The 24,630-nt window shown below is 33.5% G+C and overlaps 1 protein-coding gene across 6 annotated transcripts in view; it reads left to right on the plus strand.

The window, feature by feature from the left end:
• NLGN1 (neuroligin 1) overlaps positions 1 to 24,630 on the plus strand; it is a 1,153,390-nt gene that overhangs the window by 456,612 nt on the left and 672,148 nt on the right. For 3 of the 6 annotated variants that reach the window (XM_012640173.1, XM_012640174.1, XM_012640178.1), the window contains one exon: positions 23,226 to 23,285. The exons of the other annotated variants lie outside the window; for them this stretch is intronic. In XM_012640173.1, coding sequence (XP_012495627.1) covers positions 23,226 to 23,285 — 60 coding nt within the window. The remainder of the gene's footprint in view (positions 1 to 23,225; positions 23,286 to 24,630) is intronic. 6 annotated transcript variants of the gene reach the window in all.

Here is a 24,630-nt window from a genome sequence, read left to right on the forward strand (position 1 = left end):
ATTGTGTTCTTGATTTGATTCTCAGGTGGGTTGTAATCATTGATTTGTGTATGTTAATTTTATAACCTGAGACTTTATTGAATTTATTTATCAATTCTAGGAGTCTTTTGGAGGAGTCTTTAGGGTTTTTTACATATAAGATCATATCATCAGCAAACGAGTAGAGTTTGGCCTCCTCTTTTCTAATTTGGATGCCCTTTATTTCTTTCTCTTGCCTGATTGCTCTGGCTGGGACTTCCAGTACCATGTTAAGTAGAAATGTTGAAGGTGGGCATCCTTATCTTGTTCCAGTTCTTAGGAGAAATGCTTTCAATTTTACCCCATTCAGTATGATGTTGGCTGTGAGTTTGTCATATATAGCTTTTATTATTTTAAGACATGCTCTTTCTATGCCTAGTTTATTAAGGAAGGGTTTTTTCATGAAGTGGCGCTGGATTTTATCAAATGCTTTTTTTCCATCTATAGAGATAATCACATTGTTTTGGTTTTTAATTCTGTTTATGTGGTGAATCACATTTATTAATTTACATATGTGTTGAACTATCAGATGGTACCTGTAACTGTAGAAGAGATTTGGTTGAATCTTTAGAAGTCATGAAGTTTAGGTGGAGGGTTATTTTTGATTCATGTCAGTTCTCTTGACATTTGTTACTCTTCTCTTATTTATTTAACAAACATTTATTGAGTTCTAAAATGTATCAAATCCAGGGAAGTGATTCCACGTATAAAGATGAATTTGGCATAGTCTCTCTTCATAGGACACTCAAAATCTATCAAAAACACTAGACAAGCATCAAACCAACTGAAAGCAATGTGATAGGGACCATTAATGTGTTTTGAACTAACTACTATGGAATGTAGGATAAATCTGGATATTACCAAAGTAAATTTAAAAGATTGAACTGAGTGTATTTCAGATAAGTATATTTTGAGAAGAGTTGTCAGGTACAAATCTGGCTATATAGATCCCATGCATTGGGTAACAGGCCTTAAAGATGAGTAGCAAAATGTGATGTAAAATAATAAAAAAAAGTTTTACTAGTTTCCCCTCATCAATTGCTATTTTTACAAGATTATGCAAAATGTTCATAAATTGACTCTTCATTTTACAACTCTCTTTAACTATTTTTTTCAATTCTATCAATTCTCTTTTGCCAAAAATTGCTATCCATTTGCCTACAAGGTGTGTGAGTCAAGGAATTAAAATACATGAATAGAATTTCCAAATTGCATGCATAAAAAGCTACACATTTTCTAGACAGCTGCCCACAGAATATATAATTTGTTCTTTGAAAAGTCCATATTTAAACTTAAGGTTGACACATTGTCCTTAATTCATGCTGCAATGGTTCTCACTTCCCTACAGAATAATGTGAGTTAAAGATTATATTAATCTACAGTTCCTACTGCAGTCACCTGGCTCATATAATCAATGCTGATTCTTATATGTTTCTCTCTGTATAATGCATAAGCACATGGATATGTGTGTATGTATATACTTAGAGGGGTCAAAATGGGTTAAAAATGTCACCGTTATATTTAAAATGTGAATTTCAAATCAGACTCAATAGTTTATTGGTAGAAACAATTGCTATGACAAGTACAAATATTGGAAGACTTTAAAGCTTCCGAGACTGTTTCATGAAACACACGCTTGAATTGCCCATCTGCGCCTTCAATACCACATTCACTTGTAATCAAGACAATAACATATATTTTGCTAATCCAACCAGAGTGTTATTCTGAGTGGTCATTTTACCTTTATTGATGAGGTAAAATTCCAATGCATTTATCCCAGAAGAGTGTTATATATAATTAATTATAAAAATTAAATATCTTTTCTAAAAGTCCAATAGAGGTTTGGGCACAAATGAAGTCAAAGCATTATAGAGCAAGAAGTAATATATGAGAAGCAGACATTTAAAGGTCTGCCCAGAGTATTTACTTGATTTGTCCCATGTTAAATAGCAAGTTAAACATTCTGACCATATCTTTCAAGTGATAAAAGTAATATATGTTCATGGTTTTAAAAAAACATAAACATTGAAGAGAGCATAAGTGAAAGAGTAAAAATCCAACTCATTTCCTCATGTTACATACTATACACTTTTCCCATAGAAAACGATTTACAACAGTTTATTGGATATCCTTCCAGGAAATGTCTGTGTGTATCTAAACATAGTGGGATTAATCCGTTTCTATATAAATAGGATGATACTTTTCAGATTATTCTGAAATTTGCCTTTTTCTCTTACTCATGTGCCTTAGATAACTTTTGATATCAAAATACATTCATTTACCTAATTCATTTTAAGAAGTGCAAAAGATTTAATTGGTTCACTGCTATGGATTAACTTTGATGGATATTTTAGTTGGCACTGTGGCTTTTATCATACCCATTTTTTGATTGGCTTAGTGATGACATTGTTAACAAAGCCAATTGTTCATTTTTGGAGCTGAGGATAGGTTAGGTTGATTTCCATGAAATGTATGTGATCGGGACATGAGCAATAGAGTTACCACCACTAGTTAGTGATGTGACTTTGGACAGGAGGGGTTAACTCCCCATGTCTCAGTGATTGTCTTTGTAAGATGAAGATGTTTATAAAACAGGAACATTAGCTTTTGACTTACAAGGTGATTGCGAGAATGCAGTGAAACAAAATACGTATTTTGAAAAAGATGAAGTATTTTTAAAACATAAATCATATTTAGCACCCATACTTTTAGTAGAGTAATAAACCATGAGTTCAAAACTGGACAATGTGATATGCCTCAATCATGGAAAAAGAATTTAAGGTAATTTTATTTTATTAGGCTTTATTTGATCTGAGCTTTAAGGGGAGGTTGAGATCCCACTGAACAACAGGCAAGGAAGAATAGGTAAATTTGTCTCCTCTTGCTCCTTTAGTTACTTTTATTACAATGGGCCCTGTAGGTCCCACCAGAGCAATCCTAATGTTAGGGAGGCTTTGGAAGCTTTTTGGTTTTCTTTGTCTAATGTATATTTTGGATAGGAAGGCATAAGGCAAACCAGATAGGGAATCTAATTTTGTTGCTACGGGAAATTTGGGAAAGATAGGGTGTTGAAAGAGTTAAGTAAAAAAAAGAACATATAACACCTAACAACATTCCTGACAGGCTTATAGGAACTTAAATGTTAATTTCCAGAAAAGGTATTCATGAGCAAATTACTTGGAATATACTAAAGGCAGTGGGTAATAGAATTATAGTAAAAAAGAAAACAGTCAGCAACGTACTTTGTTTTACTCTAAGACTATAAAAATGTTGTTATGAGGAAAAAACCTGTGTGTGTGCGTGTTTGTGTTGATAAACTGGTAACTGATAAACTAATAACTGTGTGATAGTTTTGAACATTGCATATTTTGAAAAAGTTACATTCTTCAATAATAGTTCCTATTTTATGAATGTGTATATTTTATGGGCTTTTTCTCCTGGGAGTAAATAGTAAAATAACTGCAGGGATTTTATCTATTAGCTCCATGCCTCAGGCAGCCCCTGGGAGAACAAGAAAGGGAACCTGTGTGGCCAAGAAACTTTTATTGTGTGCTCAAAGCTTGCTTAGTCCTTTTATTCACATTGCTCTTCCCACCCACGAAATAAAATTGGTACGGAAATTTTTCAAACTATTGCCTTATATCTTATTACTATGCTTATATTGCGCTTCATATTTTCTCCTGTTTTATTCACAACTAATTAAGTTTCTTTAAAAAATCTGAAATCACTATGCAACTGTAAAAAAGGATAAGAAGTTTTTCGTATACTGATACAGAAAGATCTCCCGGATGTATCACTGAGTAAAAAAAGCAAGGTGCAAAACAGTGAATATGGAATGCTATATTTTATGTAAAACATGAAATAAAAATACATGTAATTTATAATTGCTAATGTCTACATAATTTCCTTCATTTTGCATAGAGAACATGGAAAGGATTGACACAAAAATAAAGAGCAGCTATCTATAGGATTGGGGATGAGAGGCTAGATCAGGGCAGCTAAGAGTGGATGAATTGGGAGCAGGATTTTTCAATAATCTTGATTTTTATTGTTTAGAATTTTAAGTTTACGAATGAATTACATATTCAAAAGATACCATTACATTTAAAAATTGTTTCTTAACTCCACAGTAGAAGAAACAAAATGCATTGGAAACAGCATAGACTATAAACCTGAGGGACAAGGGGGTTTTTGTAGCATCCTTGCTACTGTTGCCTATAAATTGGAACACACTGAGACTCAGTCTCCCTGGCCTCAGTGTCTTCACTTGCTCCAGAGAAGGAGGTTGCAGTCGATTATCGCATGCCCTAGACATAATTTTGAGCTGTGTTTTAATTGGTCTAAGATTATGCATAATCTAGAGTTACTGGATTAATGCCATAGGCCACCAAAAGCACAGAAACATAGATTCTAATGTATTTTCCATCCAAAAAGTTGTCACAGTATTTCTTTAAAGAAGTCCATTTTATAATGTTTTTCTAGCTGTATTTTTTAAATGTAGGAACATTGCTTGAAGTAATCTCTCTTAAAAAGATTTGATAATACAGCAGGATTCCTTAGAGGAATTTAACTTTTCAGCAAAAATTTAACCAAGAAATATCCACTGGTAAGAGTAACAGAATGTATGGAGCACTGACTATGTGCTAGGTAATGTCCTAGGAACTTTACAGCTATAATTTTCATACCAATTCTACTATAAAGTGCTTTTATCTCTTATTTTCACTTGAGGAAGTTAGGTTTGGAGACCTTTAGATTATGGAATAGATATTCTACGTGTAAAACTTGAGTGTCAATGAAATTATTAGGAAAGGCAAGGAAGGTGAATATTAACATCTCTCCATGGAATACAGTAGCTGTATTCCTGTCTGGAAGCAATAAAGGACTAGGTAATTTCCTCGAGCATTTACACTGACAGACTGGGTCTGAGAGAGGATAGACACCATGAGGGCTTCTTTTATCTGCCTCCTCTCCCACAGGCGTGCTCAGCAGAGACATACAGGTGGAAGTGGACACGTTGAGATGCCCACCCAGGGATGCTTATATAAATAGAAGACACACATAGAGACTATACCTAGAGGGAGAGAGACAAAGAGAGATATCATTAGAAAGATATCATCAGAAACACAAACCCATAGTCATCCACCAAAGAGACTCTGATAATACAATGGGATGATCAGGGAGACACACAGAGAGAAATACACAAAATACAGATAGATAGGATGGTGTCAAAGACATTCAGAAGCAAAAAAAAGAGACTTATAAATGGATACATACGCATATATATAACAGGCAGGAAAATAAATCACACGTCTGGTCAGATAGATACACAAGGCAGAGCGAGGCATGCAAATAAGCAGCAGCAAGACATAATTAGGCAGAGAGTCTCATACATTTAGAGGCATTTACACACAAAACAAAGTGAATGATGTGCACCTCCACGCTGGAAGACTGAAACATATGCTTAACTAGGCAGAAAAAGTCGCACAAATTCACACACAAAGAAATATATACACAGAGGCAGACATTACAGCCATGCACACAAATACAGACATATACACACACAAGGAGAGAAACAGAGATACCCACAGTCTGAAGGTAAAAAGAGTAAGACTTTAGTTCTTGCTATGAGAATAGTTCAAAAGCTGCCTGCTTCACTGACTCCCGCAGTAGGCAGGGGGCCAGGAATTCGTTGTTTCCCAGGCCACAGATGGTGCCATCACCCGTGGATCACAGTGCCTCATTCTTATGGTATTTTTCTACTTCTGTTTATTTCATTATGTTCTGGGGAGCAAATTTCTCTCACCCTTGGCATTTTATTCCCTGTCGATATTTCTTGATAATTTCCACATTTCCTTACTTTACATGCCTTAATTTTCCTAAAAGCATGCTCTAAATTGCTTCAGGTTCGGTCCATTGGTTTAACCTAAAAATGATTTCCTCCTTCCAACCTTAGTTTCACTAATGTTTGATATGACAATATACAAGATAGTAAGGTGGGTATTTTTTGGTACTATGTGGACTCCAAATAATCTAGAATATAGTCAGTATTAAATAAATTTTAAATCAATATGGTGTAAAATATTTTAAGATAGGGATTATTCATTAGATTTCTAAACATACATACACATGGCATATATAGGTATATACATGTATATTAGGGGTTATATATCAACTGTATTTATCTATCATCTATTTAAAGTATTCTCACAAATAAATCTTTATTTGGGAGTTGGTCACACTGTTTCTTCCGGGTATTGTTTTCTCAAAGAGAAAAGGTACCATTTGGGTTGAACTTGCAGTCACACATACATTTCCAGCTGATATGTGTCATAGCTCAGCATGTATAAAATGTGATCAATTTCATATATTTATGTAAAGCTTTTCATTTTACTCCTCAGTGAGAGGCAAAATCAGAAAGAGTCAAAATCCTACAAATAGGTAAACAGTCTGTATCCCAAGTTTTCCACAAATTGTGGTCTATAGACCTTGTTTATCATTAAATTGCTGAATTCTAGGTTGTACTCTGACCAATCTCAGGGAAAAAGAAGGTTAGGAATTATCATTTTTAATAAGTTCCGTAGCTCTTTCTAATGCACACTCATGTTGAAGAAGCACTGTCTAGAGAACTGAATTTTATTGATTTTTTTTACAGGGATTAATTCTGAAAGATATGTTCAAATACAGAGGAATGGCAATGTGGGAAAGTATTTCAGCATTAGATTTTGTACATTGAAATTGCTCTGAATATCCCTATTCTGTTCAGTTTTCTTTCTTCCTTTCTTCTTAATACTAAATCATTTGATCTTTATATGATCCTCTTCTTTTATGAGTTTTCTCATTGCCCTTCTGCTTAAAAAGAAATATCCAGAATAATTAAGCTGCTTGCAGAAACAAAATTTCTACTTTATTTCAACAAAATAATGTTGAAAATCATTCATTCATGGCAAAAAGTTATCTTTAGGTGAATCACAAAGGAGAATGAACCTATGTACCACATGTGTGTAATACTCATACATACGTATGCAAACATATGTATGTATATACACACATACACGCACACACATTAGGTCATTAAATATGAAATGTCTGATTTCAAATCAAAAGTTTATTATATCTTAAACAAGAAGCATTACAATTAATCAAAGTATGTGCCTAAACTATTGATGCAGTTTTGTCATCTTAATGGTAACTCATTTATATCAACAGTGAAGATGTCTGAGGGTGAGTGGCGATAAAATCGCAAAAGGCATTTTTTACAGCTTGTTGAGAATTGAATCTTTTTCCTTGCCAGAAGTGGTCCAAAGTCTGGAAGAAGTGGTAGTCAGTTGGTGCAAGGTCTCGTGAATATGGTGGATGACAGAGAGTTTCTAAGTCTAGCCTCCGTAGTTTAAGCAGTGTTGTGTGACCTGTGGTTGAGCAGGCATTGTCTTGTAAGAGAATTGGTCTGTCTCTATCGACAAGTCTAGATTGTTGAATCACAAGCATCCTCATCATTTTGTCCAGTTGGTTGTGGTAGACATCTACTGTAATCAATCGACCAGGTTTCATGAAGCTGTAATGGATATTAATACCAGTGCTGGATCACTAAACAGACATCATTAGCTTTTTTTTGATGAATATTCAGTTTTGGACTGTGTTTTGGTAGTTTATCCAACCATTGTGTCGAACACTTGCAATTGTCAAAAATAATCTCTTTGTTATTACACATTAGCAATACAGTGTAGAAATGGCTTGTCTTTATATCGTGACAGCAAAGAAAGGCACATTTCTAGACTATTGTTTTTGATGTTCGTTTAATTTATGTGGCATCCATCTATCCAGCTTTTTTACCTTGTCGATTTGTTTTAAATGATCTAATATTGTTGGAATAGTAGTGTCAAATCTTGTTGTTAATTTACACGTAGGTTGAGATGAATTTGCATCTATTTTAGCTCATTATTATTCACCTTGGTCTCAGGTCTCCCACGTGGCTCATTTTTAAGATTAAAATCACCAGAATGGAACTTTTCAAACCATATACTTACCGTGTGTTCATTAGTCACATCTTTTTCAAACGCTGTTGATATTTTGAGCTGTCTGTGCAGTATCGGTTCTATCATAGAACTCATATTTGAAAATAACACAAATTTTTGACTCATCTATGGTTTTACAAAAATTGTTTTAAAAAGAACTTTGAAAGATAATCACAAGTCAAACTCGGTGTTTGAAAAAATGAGGATGTACAACACAATAAAAATAAAACAAGAAATGTCAAAGGGAAACATCAGAGATATCAACTGTCAAATTTAGTATGTAAGAAAATCAGATATTTCATACTTAATGACTTAATGTAATATTCATATTTATAAATCAAACAATACTACTATCACATCTAATGTTGTATGAATGGATTTTGGCCTAATTATATGCAACTAAAACATTAGATAGTACTTCTTAGCATGTATCAGAAAACATGAGTTTTAATACTAAGTAAATACAGATGCATCCATATTCAAAGGAAAAATAGATAATAATGGTAACTTAGGAAACAGACACTGAAGTGATTATTCTCTTATAAGACAGATTTATTTGTCAATATAATTCGCTACAGGGTGCTCAACATTGCAGCTTCTTTTCACGTATTTAAAATTTACAAGCATCGATTCACGTGCAAATTTTTGAAAAACATCTCCTGCCTAAAATCAATTGCGTATATTTTATAGCTTTAAATTTTCATATATCTTTTTCTAGCTTTCTGTACTAAAATAAAAATTCCCTGATATTCAGGACATACCTGTTTATCTAAATGTGAAATATTTCACAAAATCAAATGTGATTTCCATATATTTTTAAAAATATACTTCCATTGTAGAAATGCCATAGTCTAAATGGAAAAGCATTTGTATTGGTAAAGATATTTTTCTTCAAAACCAATCTTGGCTGCCAATGGCTAAATATTAGTATTAAATATGTTATCTTTGATAAATATTATCATTCTGGACTATCTCACAAAAAGTAGCTTGAATTGAGGCATTTTAATAGCTTAAAGGAAAGAATGAAAATGTAAGGAAGGAGAAATCAATAAAGCATGGAGCCTCTTATCCCATATTGATTTTTGTAATCCAGCAACCATTAAATACTTACATAAGCCTCTTTTAAGATGACATGTTTATATTTTGAAGATCAAATACCTTAATTTTGCTCACAGGTTTCCCAAACACAATTCATATACAAGATAGAAGGTAAAATTCCAGTAACCATGTTGTCTATTGTAGATGATTTTAAACTGAGCATAGCAAAGGTGCATTGTGAGTGGGGTCATCCTCAAGCAATTGTTTCTTTCAGTGCTGGTGAACATAAATACCTTTTAAACATTATCGCAAATTATGAAAATAGATCTAGAACATAGAAGTTGCTGAGTAATAAAATTAGCAACAATATTTTAATAGTCAAATAATTCAAAAGTACAATTTCATCCAGAATATCATTTTTACCTTTCCACGAAAAGTTTTGGCGTTTTGACTGGATAAAATTTTAGAAATGCTAGCTTGTCCTAAACCTGCTCACTCTTTCTCTGATGAGTATTATGACAAATAGAAATATAGAATTGCTATGACATTTTGCTTTTAATTCTCTGTACTTTATTTCCTAATGGTATATACTCAGATTTGACATTTTGCTCCCAAAAGTGTTTATTTTAATCCTCATTTGCTGATAATCAATTTTAAATCTATAATGACTAAATATCAAAGAATAACTTGACAAAAAAGCTATATTTAGAACCTTCACTTTTTTAAAGACACCACAAAATATCTATTTTTTTCTCCTGTAATTGTTCTAAGGTCAATAATCTATTTTTAGCTTTTAATTTTCTGTGTTTTAATAGTAATTCTTAATATTTATTGTGTCCTTAATATATATCAGACTCTGATCTAAGAGCTACACGTGTTACTGCCTTTAATCTTATAAATGATCCTTTGAAGTTGGTATAAATTATTTCTATGCCCGATTTACTGATGAATATATCAAGGGCCAGGGTTGTTAAGTAACTTGCCAAAAATCTAACAACAGGTAGAGTGGTAGAGTCAGGATGCAAAATCAAGAATTCTGATTCCAAAACCTGTATTTCTATTAGGCACACAAAAAAGCGAGAATATTTTAATTTAAAAAATAAAAAATACATATGTACTTTTTCCTTTAAGATAATATAAATATTCTTGTTTTGAACATATGATGCAGCCAGTCTTTTGTGTTATAACCATGCCCTTTGTATTAATAAATAGTAGTCCCACTATTTCCAGTTCATTTAATGCCCATTACATAAACTTTTACGTTACGTGTGAAAAGCCATTTGAAGTGTTTTCATAAACATCACTTTATTTGCTCCTACAACAATCTCCCAAAGTGGATAGGAGACAATGTCTCTTTCTTTTTATAGGTGAAGAAATGAAGACTCAGAGACATGAAAGGACTTGAACAACTTCGTACAGATTATTACCTGCTTAAAAGGCAGAGCTTGAGCTAGAAGCCAAGCATTCTGTTACTAACTTGGACTCTGACCACAGAATTTGCTAGCTGTAATTTTGAGATCAGCTATCTCATGCTGCTGAGGCCTCTGAGTCCTGTGGGAACAGCTGACTCACAGCTTCAGTCTGGCTTCAGTCCTTACGGAGTCCACCCTGTCCCCCTTCCTGGGAAAAAGCAACAGACTAAAGCTCAAATTTACAGTTCTCTATTTTTGTTTGAATAGACCACATTTCCTGCTTTCCTCCAAACTGCTCCCCCTCCCCACCCCCCAATAGCTAATCCCTTTCTGCTTTTCAGCATCTCTGTTGGGGACAGGACATCTATGAGACTCATTCCTCCTGCAGACACAGTGCCTACTGATGTGTTTTTTTTTTTTAATCCTGTTTTGTCACAACCTTACCTTTCTTTCCTTATGCTATAGAAGAATGACCCAGCACATCGTGCCCTCCACTTTCCACTCATATTTAAAATGGTTCCATTGATTTTTTTCTTCATCATTTCAATGCACTTTTTGCCATGTAAATGAGCAACAGAACTTGCTCTGAGTGGTTAGGGAGTCTCAAACACACACATACACATACACACACACACACACATGTGTATATTAATATGAGTATCAATGAGGTACTGTTGGATTTTAACTGCTACTCTATTTATCTCTCTGAAGAAATATTGTGACATTTTTGTGATATCCTGTGGTAGCACAAAATAGTCCTGATGGTATGGATTCCAGAATAATACAGAACTGGGTCCCCATCCTGGCTCCTGCACTTATTAAATAGAAGATATTGGACAAATTCATCATGTTTTTAAGCCCTTAATTCCTTCTCAATTGCCTGCAATTCAGTAATAGTTATCATTTCTCTCTTTGTAGACTGTACACTCTTTATATATTGGACACTATACCAGGCATTCTACATTCAGGATCTTGAATCCTTGTGATAGTTTTATTATGCAGGTATTATTCCACCCTACATTTAAAGAGACTAGTAATAGAGAGGGTAAGAAAACTATCAAGGCCATATAGCTATAGGTGGCTGAATGGAGACAACCTAATTCTAAAATCCTTTTTTATTTAGTGCATATTATACTAGGAGGTATATTGTGAATATGATTGTGTGTGCACGTGAATGTGTGTGTGTATGTATTAAGGATTTGGTTTGAGGCAATAAACAGAAGAAAGGTGAAGGGTAAAATAAATATTTAACTAAACTTCTCTGTGCTAAACACTGTAGTCAGCACTTTTAATTATTATAGCAAGATTTTGGGGAGAGGATGGTATTGTCTCCTGAGACTCTATGAGATTAAAAAATGTGTCAAAATTTACACAATTAGCACACAAGAGCCCAATATCCAAACCTGTATATGTCTATCTCCAAACCTATTACAACACAGACAAAATATCAAGTAGTATTAAAATATATTTTAGGAAATACATTTTGTAGTCATAACCTTTTAGGTTTGGAAATGTCTTTGAGAATAATCCAGTGGTCATTAAAAATATAAATTGTCTATAGTAGTTAGAAAGAATATCAGCATATAGCACTATGGCGGGTGTGGAGTCCCCCTGCTATGTCAAACATTAACACTTTAGTTTCTTAATCATGCTACAATAAGAGCATCCTGGGAAAGGGGCCCAAGCCAAAGCATCTTGGGTGCTAGAATAGGACTCTGATAGTGCTGAACAGTGGTTATTTACTAATCTCTATAGAACATTTCAGTATTTCCTCAGCCTGTATGGCTGTCCATTCACTCTAGCCATTCTTGTCCTTTCAGGTCCAGTTAATTATTTAATTTTTCATAGCTTTAATTATTATTCCACACTCCACTCCATTTAATAATGTACACTACTGAGAAATTATTCCATTTAACTGATATTACTTATTTGGTTTGAACTCTAGGACTTTTTGTTCTTCCAAACCCACTGGCTTGTTTTTAAGATTTTTTTGTCTTTTTCCTTTAAAGACACTTTGTCTTTTTCCTTTAAAGACAGTAAATATTTCTTCTTATTTAACTGTTAACCTTAATTGCATCTAAATTAAATAGAATGTTGCTTAGGGGAATACTAAATGCTTTCTAGTTGTAATATAATTATGATTTATGATTTGTTTAAAACAGACCTATGCTACGTCAAATTTTCCTATACTCAATTTTTCCTTTTCTCTGCTTGTCTTCATTGCTGTGTGACTTATTGTAAAGGAGGCAACTAGACTGGGTGATAGGAAATCCGAAATCTACACCTAGAGCTACTTTTTTATTTTTTTTTAACAAACTGAATTACTTAATCTTGGTACACAATTGAAAATTTCAGAATATTGCAAATAAACTTTTGTTTGAAAGTTAGAAGTAAAAAAGTAAATAGTATATATGTCAGAAAGCAATTCCAAAACATGCCAGGTAATGTTAATTATCATCAATGCTTATTAGAAATATTTTTACTCATTCAGCTTTACCATATTAAGGCCCAATGAGAGAGTACAGTTAGAGTATTTACTAAATAATATTGAATAATCATTCTAAATTTTAGACCCAATCTTTTCCACATTATATTACTTTTCATCTTTTTTTATTTCAGAATATTATGGGGGCACAAATACTTAGGTTACATATATTGCCTTTGCACCACCTGAGTCAGAGCTACAAGTGTGCCCAACCCCAAGACATCGTGCACTGCACCCACTGGGTGTTAATTTACCCATCCCTTCCTCCCCTCTCCCACCTGCACAACAACCTATGAATGTTACTTCCATATGTGCATATAAGTGTTGATTGATTAGTACCAACTTAATGGTGAGTACATGTAGTATTTGTTTTTCCATTCTTGTGATACTTCACTTAGAAGAATGAGCTCCAGTTCCATCCAAGATAACACAAAAAGTATTAGTTCACCATTTTTTATAGCTGAGTGCTACTCTATGGTATGCATATACCACATTTTATTAATCCACTCATGTATTGATGGGCACTTCGGTTGTTTCCACATCTTTGCAATTGTGAATTGTGTTGCTATAAACATCCTAGTGCAGATGTCTTTTTTATAGAATGTCTTTTTTCCCTTTGGGTAGATACCCAGTAGTGGTATTGCTGGATCAAATGGTAGTTCTACTTTTAGTTCTTTGAGGTATCTCCGTACTATTTTCCATAAAGGTTGTACTAATTTGCAGTCCAACCAGCAGTGTATGAGTGTTCCTATCTCTCTGCAACCACGCCAACATTTGTTGTTTTGTGACTTTTTGATAAAATCCATTCTCGCTGGAGTTAGGTGATATCTCATTGTGGTTTTGATTTGCGTTTACCTTATGATTAGAGACATTTAGGATTTTTTTCATATTTTGTTGGCCATTAGCCTGTCTTCTTTTGAAAAGTTTCTGATCCTGTCCTTTCCACACCTAGAGCTACTTTTAATTAGCCATGAGTCCTGGGTAAAATCAGTTAAGCACTTTACTCTTTTCCTCACCTGTGAAATGAGGGAATTTGATAGTCGCTCAGTATAGTCCCTCTAACTCTTGTGTCCTATAAGTCTAGGCACATAATCACTGGTTTCACAGATGTTTCTACAGTATCTAGTTCATGCTTGACATTTATTATATCAGGCAAGATAATGAGTGGGAGAGAGAGAGGAGCACAGTATTTTGTCCGTGACAGCCCCTAGCCTGTCAACCCATGTGCAGTAGCATGCAGAGTACAAATGGAGTGGAACTGTGTTTAACTGAGGATCAGAGACGTTTAGCAAGGAGGGGCACACGTGAAACCAAAATCTGTCAAGTCATCTCAGGGTAATACAGACTCACTGTTAGAGAGCTTGTCCTTCACTGGCCTATTTTCGGTGAGATCCACCCAGAAAATAGAATCTTCATAATTACTGCTTCAATTTATTTGTCTCACTTATGGAGATAAAATTTAGTAATGCTGAAGAATTAAGATGTTTTTATAGTCAGGTCTTGCTAAGCAGTATAGAACTACCTCTCACATTCATATTCTAAAGACAGCATTTTGGGCCAAAACACACAACAGTGCTCCTTTATTCAATTTTACATATTATTCTAGAGGAGATTCCCTATGTCTATGCTAAAAATGCCTTTCCACCTTTCCAAGGTGAGTTGATTATAATAGAACTTTAAGGAATCAACTATATGGAATAAAACACACAAGGTGTGAGTATTGAGGTAACTTTATCGTGAAGCAGAGACAAGACTCACAATAGAAGAAGATATATTTTGGAAAGTAGTGGAACTTAGAGATTAAATCTGGAAATAGTAAAGAGGGTCTTGTGTGTTGGGTTGGGGCATTTAGTGTAAGACAAGAGGAATAAGGAGATAGTAAAGACTTTTAAACAGAGTAGTGAAAGTCCTGTTTAAGGAACATTAATCCGCACGGCAATTTTAAAAATATATTTTATATGAATAGTTTCCATTTGGAATATAAAATATCTAATTTTTGCTCATGAATTTCTAAAACATCAAAACTAGTGTTAAACCATATTTAGTTTTCATCTGTCTTGTTACAGCTATTTTAAAACTCACAGTACAAGATCTACCACATCTAAGTAAGACTTTAGGCTTTTAAATTCCTGTTCCTTTAGAGTGCTTGCAATTTTAGTCTTAGGAGAAGTTGAATGTGTGTATATTTTAGCTGATGTTAATTTACAATGATTAAATCTTTTTCTCTTTGGGCTTGAGGTTATTATTTTCGACAACTTCAAAAACCTGTGGAATACAAAAATGGATTGAGAGAGAATCTAGAGTGGGAAGGATTGTAGGAGCATGCATGAGGCTTCTACAATAATTCAATCATTTGGTAATGATGACCCCTGACCAGGCAAATAATAGAAAGCACTGAGTGGCAGGAATGAGATTTCTCTTGGCAATCTGATGAAAACTGGCTGAGATCAGAGGGAGAATGAAGGAATAGGTAAATATTATTTCTAGATTTAGAGTTTGGAGACAGAAGAAAGGGTTATACCTCTGAAAGCAAAACCTATGTTGGGAGGTAAAACTGGCTTTGAAGGCAGAGGTGATGGCTGTCCCTGTTGTTCTGAGATACTAGAGAGCTATCCAAGTAGAAATAGCTTATGGAATATTCTATCTTTGTGTGAATATAATGATAGTTAGGGTATGTTAATTCTCAGGCAAATTGAATTTAAATTTACATATATGTTTAATAGAAACTGTAAAACTATAAAATTTCAGGAGTGTAGGAGTCTTGGATTTTACTTTTTGGTGATTTTCATTTTATTTGCAAACAGAAATGGAATAAGACCTTAGAGGTTCCTTTTTCATCATCTAATTTCATTCTAATAAAACTATTCTTGTCTGATGAGAACATAAAGCAGGCCTCTGTATAAAATATTCCCTGCTATATGTCTAAGAATGACTTTGCCTCTTTCTGATTTTTCGGGTTAAGATTCAAATAGGGCAGAGTTTATCAGTGAGTGCTTAAACCCTGCAGATGTTTCCCATTGCTTTGAGGATTAAGACAAAAATCCTCGGGCGGAATGCGCTGCGTGCTCTGATTGATGCCTGTCTGGTTCTGCCTTGTCATCACCCACTGCTCTCTGTTCTACTCGCTGTATGCCAGCCACACTAACCTGCAGGCTTTCACTTGTTTCCGGGCCTTTCCGCATGCTATTTTTTCTGGCTGAAATCTTCTTCCCACCCTGCATTCTCATACCCATCCTTGTGACCTGCTTAGTGTCTATTCCTTCAGCCCTCAGGTCACATTGCACTTATTCACTGAGGACCTCCCAGGCTTGGTTAGGTCACCTTGTATAACATCTCATAGCACCAAGACTTTTCTTTCTTTACACTTACCACAATTTGTAAGTATGTCTACATGTGTGTGATCAGTTGTTTAATGTCTCTTTCTCCAACATTTAATTTTCAAGGGCAGCAGTACCGACTGTTTTGCTACCATGTATCCTGAACACCTAGTGTAATATATATTTGCTGAATGGCTGGATGACTGAATACTGAAGCCATGCCAGGGAGATTAGGCTATTGATGCCACCCTTATCCCCTACCCATTGAGATAGCCCTGGACATCTCATGGCACTTGTGTCGCTGCCGTACTTCTGTTCTAGGTGCAAGTTTGGATAATGTATGGAAAGTTAGGGCAATGGGGAGTATGTTGTCACAAAGTAATAACCCAGGAGCATTCCTCCAGATGAGAAGGAAAGATTATTCTGAGATTTTTTGTGCTGTAGAAATATTGCATTGGCACTAAAAAATTCAAACAAATACGATATTATTATAAATGAGCTTGTGAAAATTTGCTGATGCTCAGATTAGGCGGTAGCCGATTTTATTTACTTTTTATCTATTTAAATTCTTTTTTCCCCAGATACTATCACTTTTATTCTAGAAGAAATTGCTTTTCACTTCGAAGTATTGTAATCAAGGTAATTTTATGAAGAAAAACTTGATTTTCTCATAAATACAAATGAGCTCTTCTCAATGTACTAGATCAGAGAAAATTTCTCTTTTCCTCTTTCCCAACTTTAGCATAAGATTCTCCTTTTCCCAAAAGTCATGTTTTCAGCTGTGCTCTGCTTCTAAAGAACTGTCTGAGGGAATAGAATATATTTTGTGTTCATGTAGGTATTTTCTTGCAACACAGAGATGAACATATAGTCTGTGTGCTGCTTTCATACTCTGGGAAGCTGGTCCATTCCAAAGCATGTGTACATATGGGCCATTAGCCTACACAGGCAGCTCACCTAAATGATACCAACACATTGTCATGAATGGCAGAGTACCGCCACCAAGGTTTGCACAGATATGGATTCTTTTGACTATCAATTGTTCCAAAGTTCACTTCCAATATCTCATCACAGTGGTTGGCATTATATTTTGCATTATATTTTTTTACATTTTATTTCCACATAATACAGATTTATGGCATTGCTCAAAAATATTATTCCCCTTTAACTAAAGATTTTTCTGGAAAGATTTATCTTTCAGCTATGATTTTTTTTTTATTTCAGAATATTACGGGGGTACAAACCATTTTGGTTACATATAATGCCTTAGCCTCACCCAAACCAGGGCTACAAGTGTGCCTTTCCCCCATCGAGTGCACTCTGCATCCATTTGTTGTGAGTTTACCCACACCCACCAACCCCCTGCCACCCAACTGGCACCCAGTGAATATTACTACCATGTCAATACCTTTAGTGTTGATCAGTTAGTATCAATTTTATGGCGAGTACCTATAGTCCATGTTTTCCCATCATTGTGATACTTCACTTTGAAGCATAGGCTCAAGCTTTCTTAGTAGAGTAGAACTCCATGGTATACATATACCACATTTTATTAATCCACTCATGTACTGATGGGCACTTGGGTTGTTTCCACATCTTTGCAATTGTGAATTGTGCTGCCATAAACATTCGAGTGTAGATGTCTTTATTATAGAATGTCTTTTTTTCCTTTGGGTAGATGCCTAGTAGTGGGATTGGTGGATCAAATGGTATTTCTATTTTTAGTTCTTTGAGATATCTCCAAATTATTTTTCACAGGGGTTGTACTAATTTGCATTTCCACCGGCAGTGTAAGAATGTTCCAATTTTTCCACATCCATGCCAACATTTGTTGTTTTGGGACTTTTTGATAAAAGCCATTCTCATTGGACTTAGATGATATCTCATTATGGTTTTGATTTGCATTTCTCTAATGATTAGAGATGTTGAGCACTTTTTTGTATGTTTGCTGGCCATTATTCTGTCTTTTTTTGAAAATTTTCATTTCATGTCTTTTGCCCATTTATTGATAGGATTGTTTGATTTTTACTTGTTAATTTTCTTAAATTCTATATAGATTCTTGTTATCAGTCCTTTATCAGATGTGTAGCATGCAAACAGAATAATGGCCAGCCTAGAATTCTTTATGATTTTTTTATGTCTGTAATTGATAGTTTAAGAAATGTGATAACTTTTTGTTATAGTAGGATCAAATTAGTATTATTCTACATCAGTCACTATCACTCATTTCTGTATTCTCAAAAGGCATGTATTCCTTCCAGTTATATAAAATCAACTAAATTTAATGGGTAAAATTCAAGAGCTTTGCAATGACACCAACTGTCGTGATATCTTATTTCTTAAAATCATTACATTTTAATGTTTGTCCATTTACAAAAATCAAATACAATAATATACTCCTGTTGTCATTTAAAATGCATTGAATTCTGGCATTGCCCTCCATATGGACTACACATCAATTTTTCACATCCTTGATTCAAGTTTTATAAACTAAACTTTGTCCTGAGAGAATACATGCCTTAGAATGTTTATTTAGCCTGCTTCCAGTGGTTCCAGAACAACAATGGCAATATCCTTAAATTCTCTCATTCTGTAGAAATGGCCTTAGGGATGCTTTATAATCCATTTACCTCAAAGGCTGCTGGGTCAAGAGGATAGGGAAAGAGGAGAACAAGGTCGTCAGCCAGGGCTTTCCATCTATCATGGTAGGATAGCTGGAGCCAGAAGCTCTAAATAATTCTAAAACTTTCAGAGGCTTGTTCCCTACAGAAGGACAAATTTCTCATGGCCACCTTTTCTAAGTCAGGAGTTAATAATACCTTCAACCTACTTGCCTTTTGTAGACTTGTGTGACACGAAGTATGGATAATTTCTGCTGAATTGAACCCATAATGAAGGAATTTATAATCAGTCCTAATGTATTTGAGACCTAAAGTATATTAGCCCTTCATCAAAGGGAATGATAAAAAGCAGCATTAATATGGGTGGATAGTAATTATTTCCAAGCTCATAATTATTCTTCAGTTAACTACAGAGAAATGCTGATAATTTTACTCCTTTTTTAAAAAGTAAAAAGCTCTTTGGTCAGATTCTGAGACGTAAGAATGTATCACATGTCTGTTGTAAAGGCTCATACTTTGAATTATGCTTATGTTAATTGCAAAGGAATATTTTGTAATTAAATGAGTTCAAAGTTCATGGTTAGAAGTTCCCTTTACCTTGCTTAGTCCTGTTGTTTCACCACTGAATCTATTTATTGCCTATAGGAGATATAAAATATAGTAATTACTCTCACTCCCTTTCAAAATGACAGGAGGTCTACTTTCCTATTAACTCTAATGAGAGTTATGTGTGTGTTTCTCAGGGAGGACAGACCCAATAGAGTTTCAAGGTAGAATAAATCACTTCTATATTCAGCTTTTAGTGGTCTCATTTGTTTCGTATTTCGGTGCTTTAAGATACCCATTTTAAACTGCTGATATTGAAAATGCAATATTTACTGTTTAAAAGAAACATAAACTATTGTTGGATTGTTGTTAATAATTGTTACTTCTGTTTGAAGGATACATGTTTTACCCATTGGGAAAATGATGCTGCTCCACTTGGAGAAATACATGGTCCCTAAAATGTGATTATCTACTTTTCATAAGAAAATTATTGCCAATTACCTCTTACAATATTTCTTTCTACTTAAAATGTTTTGATGTCAGTAATTACATCAATTGTGACAGTTTAGAATAAAGGAAAAATGAACGATAGTGGCTGATACTATAGGAGAGAAGGCAGCTCAATGCTGTTTTGTTTCTAGCATGGGGATAGGGAGCCCTGAGATCACACAGGGATCAGTTTCTGTAATCCACAAGCATATGTTTACTCCACTGAGGCTTCCTCAGAGAAACCAATGTGGAGTTTCTCAGTTTGCAACCCTGTACCCTCTCAGATATTTATTCTCACTGCCTTTAGGCATAGAGATAAAGGGAATCTATTTTCTTTCTTCTTATAATCAGTTTTGCCAAAAACTATTACCAACCCTCTTCTTCCCAGGGAACTTTCAAAAATCAAATGTTTAAAAAATTCTTGATGTTAAAAAGAAAAAATCCCTGTTATGCTGGAATTACTAAAATACTGCTGTAGTCCATACCATGGGAACAATTTAATATTACCTAATAACAAGATTTTATTTAGTATCAATAAATAAAATTTATTGGAGGAACGTGATTTAATCCTCCTCTAGGATAATGATGTCCCCATGTATTTATAATGCTGAAGCAATATCTATATCTAATTCTTCAGATTTACTACAGTAAAAGTTGTTCTGTAAAATGTACGTAAGCAAGCATTGTCCCATATCAGTTAAGAGGCACAGAGTTTCCTCAGTAAGAAAGGTGATAATATAACTAAAGTAGCAAAAACCTGGGTCAATCAACCATCCATCCAAGGAAAAACTCTTTGTGTGTGTAGTATCATTTCTATGACTTCTCTACTTATGCTGTCAAATAGCTATGTGCCACATGCAAAGAAGTGGGAGATGATATTTTAATAAAAATTCTTTTACTAGTGTATCACTTTTAGGCCCAAGAGCCAGCAATTCTGTGTGCATGTAAAGTATATAAAACCACTGACTTGGTGACTGTAGAACCTGAATGATTTCCCATAGAAATCATATAAATTGCCTTGGGTACCCTAGAAAGGGAAAGAAATACACTTTGATCTGAATCATCCAAGAGTGATATCTTACAGAGTCCTGAACGTAATAAAGAAAGTAATTTAATTATGATAGGTTTTACATGTGCCTTCATATTTTAGCAAACTAATGACTCAGCACAAAATTTTTGAGCTTACAATAGTGGTTTCTTAATATAGCCAAGAGTTAAGCAGATTAAGTAATTAAACTCAAATTAGAAAGTCGGTAGTAGTTTTGGCAGCAATAAATACCACTGCACTTAATTTGTGTTGCTAACCAATAATTAAAACCATAACTTTTATATAGCATCCTGGAAAACAGAATGTGAAAAAATACATATGTGTAGTTTTAGGTAATTATAGAAAAATAAAAAGCTTGAAAATATAATTTTTGAGATCTAATATTTTGAATGAAATTAGAAATATTTCAACCATAGTATTTTGATTCAGCAATTTAAAAATTTAAATTAAAGATATGTATATTTTTCAGAAATGTAGCAACATTGTTGTATTAACATCAAATAATCCTAAGGGTGCTTTTTGCATTTAAACAGGGTCATATTAAAGAAATGCAGATTTCTGTGAACTTGCAACTGAGTGCGAATTAAGATAAGTTATTGCTTTATCTAGGTTTTATCTTAATGGAATAATTGCTTACAGGCGTGACTATAAAAGCATATCACTTAATTTATTATGTACAATTTCTCTGTCTGTATTTGGAATGAACTTCAAATCATAACCTTGCAGGTGAGGTAGTCAGTGGGTCCCTTAAATTACATCACCAATTTCTGCTTTTCCAATACTTTAATCTTTTCCAGTTATTACTATTTTTCAAGGCTATCTCTCAGAGCTGATGAAACGTAACTGTATTATATCTCACTTTTTTACTTCTGTTTTCTGGGGTGGTGTTTTTCATTCCTTGAGGGTTAATGATAGCAGGTTCAGTTTTGAATTATAAATATAATGCACAGTAATCTCTGAAAAGACTTACAAGTCTTCATCAAAATGTTTAACAATCCTTCCCTATGAAGTGTGCTTAGAGTTAATGCCTGCTTCTTTACTATTTGTTATTGAAATCAACACATGACTTTCAGTCCCTTTGTTTTTCCTCTTTTTTCTATGACTTATTTTTTGCATGATAAAATTCTCTTGCTTACTGCTATGTGATTGGCTGTCTTTTGACTTGAGTGTTCTGTGTTTGTAAGTGATTGCTTTTTGCATGAGGAATATGAAATGTCATACAAATTAAATGGTTGTGGAAACAAAAAAAGAATGTGGGCTTCACTTTGCTTTTTTGTGTGCTGAGTATGTCAATTGTGTGACACTTAAAATTACTTTCATCTGGCCTTTGACTTCCCCTTTGGTGTGTGCTCCTTTATTCTAGCAAATTAGCATTGTTAAGTATAATAAAACATTTATTAAACATTCACAGTGTTTAAATACAATTATTCTACTAAAACATGATCCTATTATAAATAACTATACTGGGCATGAAACTGTACTAAGGCATAATTCCATTATATTACTAAATTGATTATGAAATATAAGCCCTGCCTTTGTAACTGCTTTAATAGTTAAATACTGACTTTTATTGATGGTACCTTTGCTCTGCCAAGTGATGAGATTATCTGTTGATCTATTGTGCAGGCTGCAAATATCTTAAATCCACAGCTAATATTTAAATGAAAACACATGGGGAAATATTTGTGTAATGACAAGTAATTTTAAAAAGTCACAGGTTTGAAAAATGTATGAGCTAATGTGTAAAAACTAAGTGTTAATGCTCTTACAAAAAAACAGAAGAAAAAAGAAAACTAAAAAATATTCACATTTCTTGTTTTCTCTAATGTTATTATATTGTTCGAAATAAAAGAACGACTTTGATCTACTTTCTTTACCAATTTAAATTAGAAAAGACACTGAATAAATTAAATTCTTTCAACTAATAAAACTGTTTACTTTTTTGTACGCAATGGGTATTTTAAAAAATCATTTTCTTTGCTTATGACTTGACTTTCAAAACATAATGTATTTTTTATGCTGGATTTATTCACAAACCAAATCTTCTACGAGATATTTTGGGGAGAGGGATTTTTTTTTCTTAAACAAAATAGATAATCAATTATGACATAACCACTTCCCCACTCTTTTTGGAAATATCCTTGAGAATTTTAGTATTTATATTTATTTTTTCCCCTCAGTCTTGTTTATTCTTGAATTGTCTTTTTTTTTCCCTCCATTTCTCCGTTCTCAATCCTAGGTCCCCTTACAAAGAAACAGACAGATGATTTAGGTGATAATGACGGTGCTGAAGATGAAGGTATTTTTTTCCACCAAATCTATTTGCATGACAAGGGCCTCAATCACTTTTTCCACCCCTTTCTATTTTTTTACTTCTTGTCTTTTTTTGAAGAGTTGTTTTTAATTCCCGTTTTTGATGTGTTTTGTCTTCTTGCTTGTTGTTACATATAAATATATATTTTTAATTTTTTTAAAAAATGAATGTTAAGTTTTACATTTTGATGCCAACCATTAAAATGTTTTAAAAAGAGGGGCATTTTTTTTGTTTTCTTGAACTGACTTTTGATATGTTTCATCCCACGTTTTGACTGAAATTTGTCCACATTCTTTGAACTAACAATCTCTCCCTTGTAGTCTCTCTGTGCCCATTTGCATGTCTTCTAATCTATGTAAATATTATACCCAATATCAAAATGTGTTTCATTTTTACATCTGATATTTGTTTAAACAGAACCCCACACCCAACACTATTAAGGACAAGCTAAAAGCTGATATAAAGTGTTTCTTGAGCAATATATTTTAAAGAAATACTGTTTTCTGTTGATTTGCTTAAATGTCATATAAATACAATTAAATTATGTAGATAAGAAAGTCAATATACCTGTTTAGATAGCTGCAGTAAGCATTGTGCACCTGTTTAAAGCACTTAAGTACTTTAGACACATAATAGTATTTTTGGTAGAATTTATAGGTATTTTTTAAACAAGTTTTTAAATGGATATCTTTTAATTTCAGAGACAATTTCTAGATTGGCAAATAAAATATTCTTATTTTCAAAGTTTTGCCAACTATAAGCAATAAAATATTTACTACTTCATTAATATCAAAATTGTTTTCTCTTTCCAACTTTCTTATGATATACAATTCTGATTTACTCTATAAACCTAAGTATTCACTCCATTGAGATGATATTTCTCATTCCACTCTATCTACTTGATATTAAACTGGGTGTCTAAAGAGGCCAATTAATTCTTTGTTCCATTTAGGACTTGCTTTTTACTTTTTTTTCGTTCTTTTTTTTTTAATGCTATCCTATTCAAACTCTTATTGAGGTGACCAATATAATCCCAGGTTTAATAGTAAATTGTCAGAAACCTAGAAATTAAATCTCATGATGATATTAATAATATGGCAAGAAAGGCTTTCCAAAATGAAATAATCAATAGCCAGGTCCATAGAAGTGCCAGTTTCGTGAGTTACAAAGGAACTATGAATAAATAAATCTTTACTAAATAATTTGCATTGTTTGCATTGACATATATATTTAATAAACTCCTTCACAACAGAAAATGAAATTAGAGAGGTGAGATATTGAAAGCTTAAAAACTGTATTTGATGTTAATATTTTTATGAATTATTTTGAT

This window comes from Propithecus coquereli, unplaced genomic scaffold, assembly GCF_000956105.1.
Source record: "Propithecus coquereli isolate 6110/MARCELLA unplaced genomic scaffold, Pcoq_1.0 Scaffold15, whole genome shotgun sequence".
NCBI lineage: Eukaryota > Metazoa > Chordata > Mammalia > Primates > Indriidae > Propithecus > Propithecus coquereli.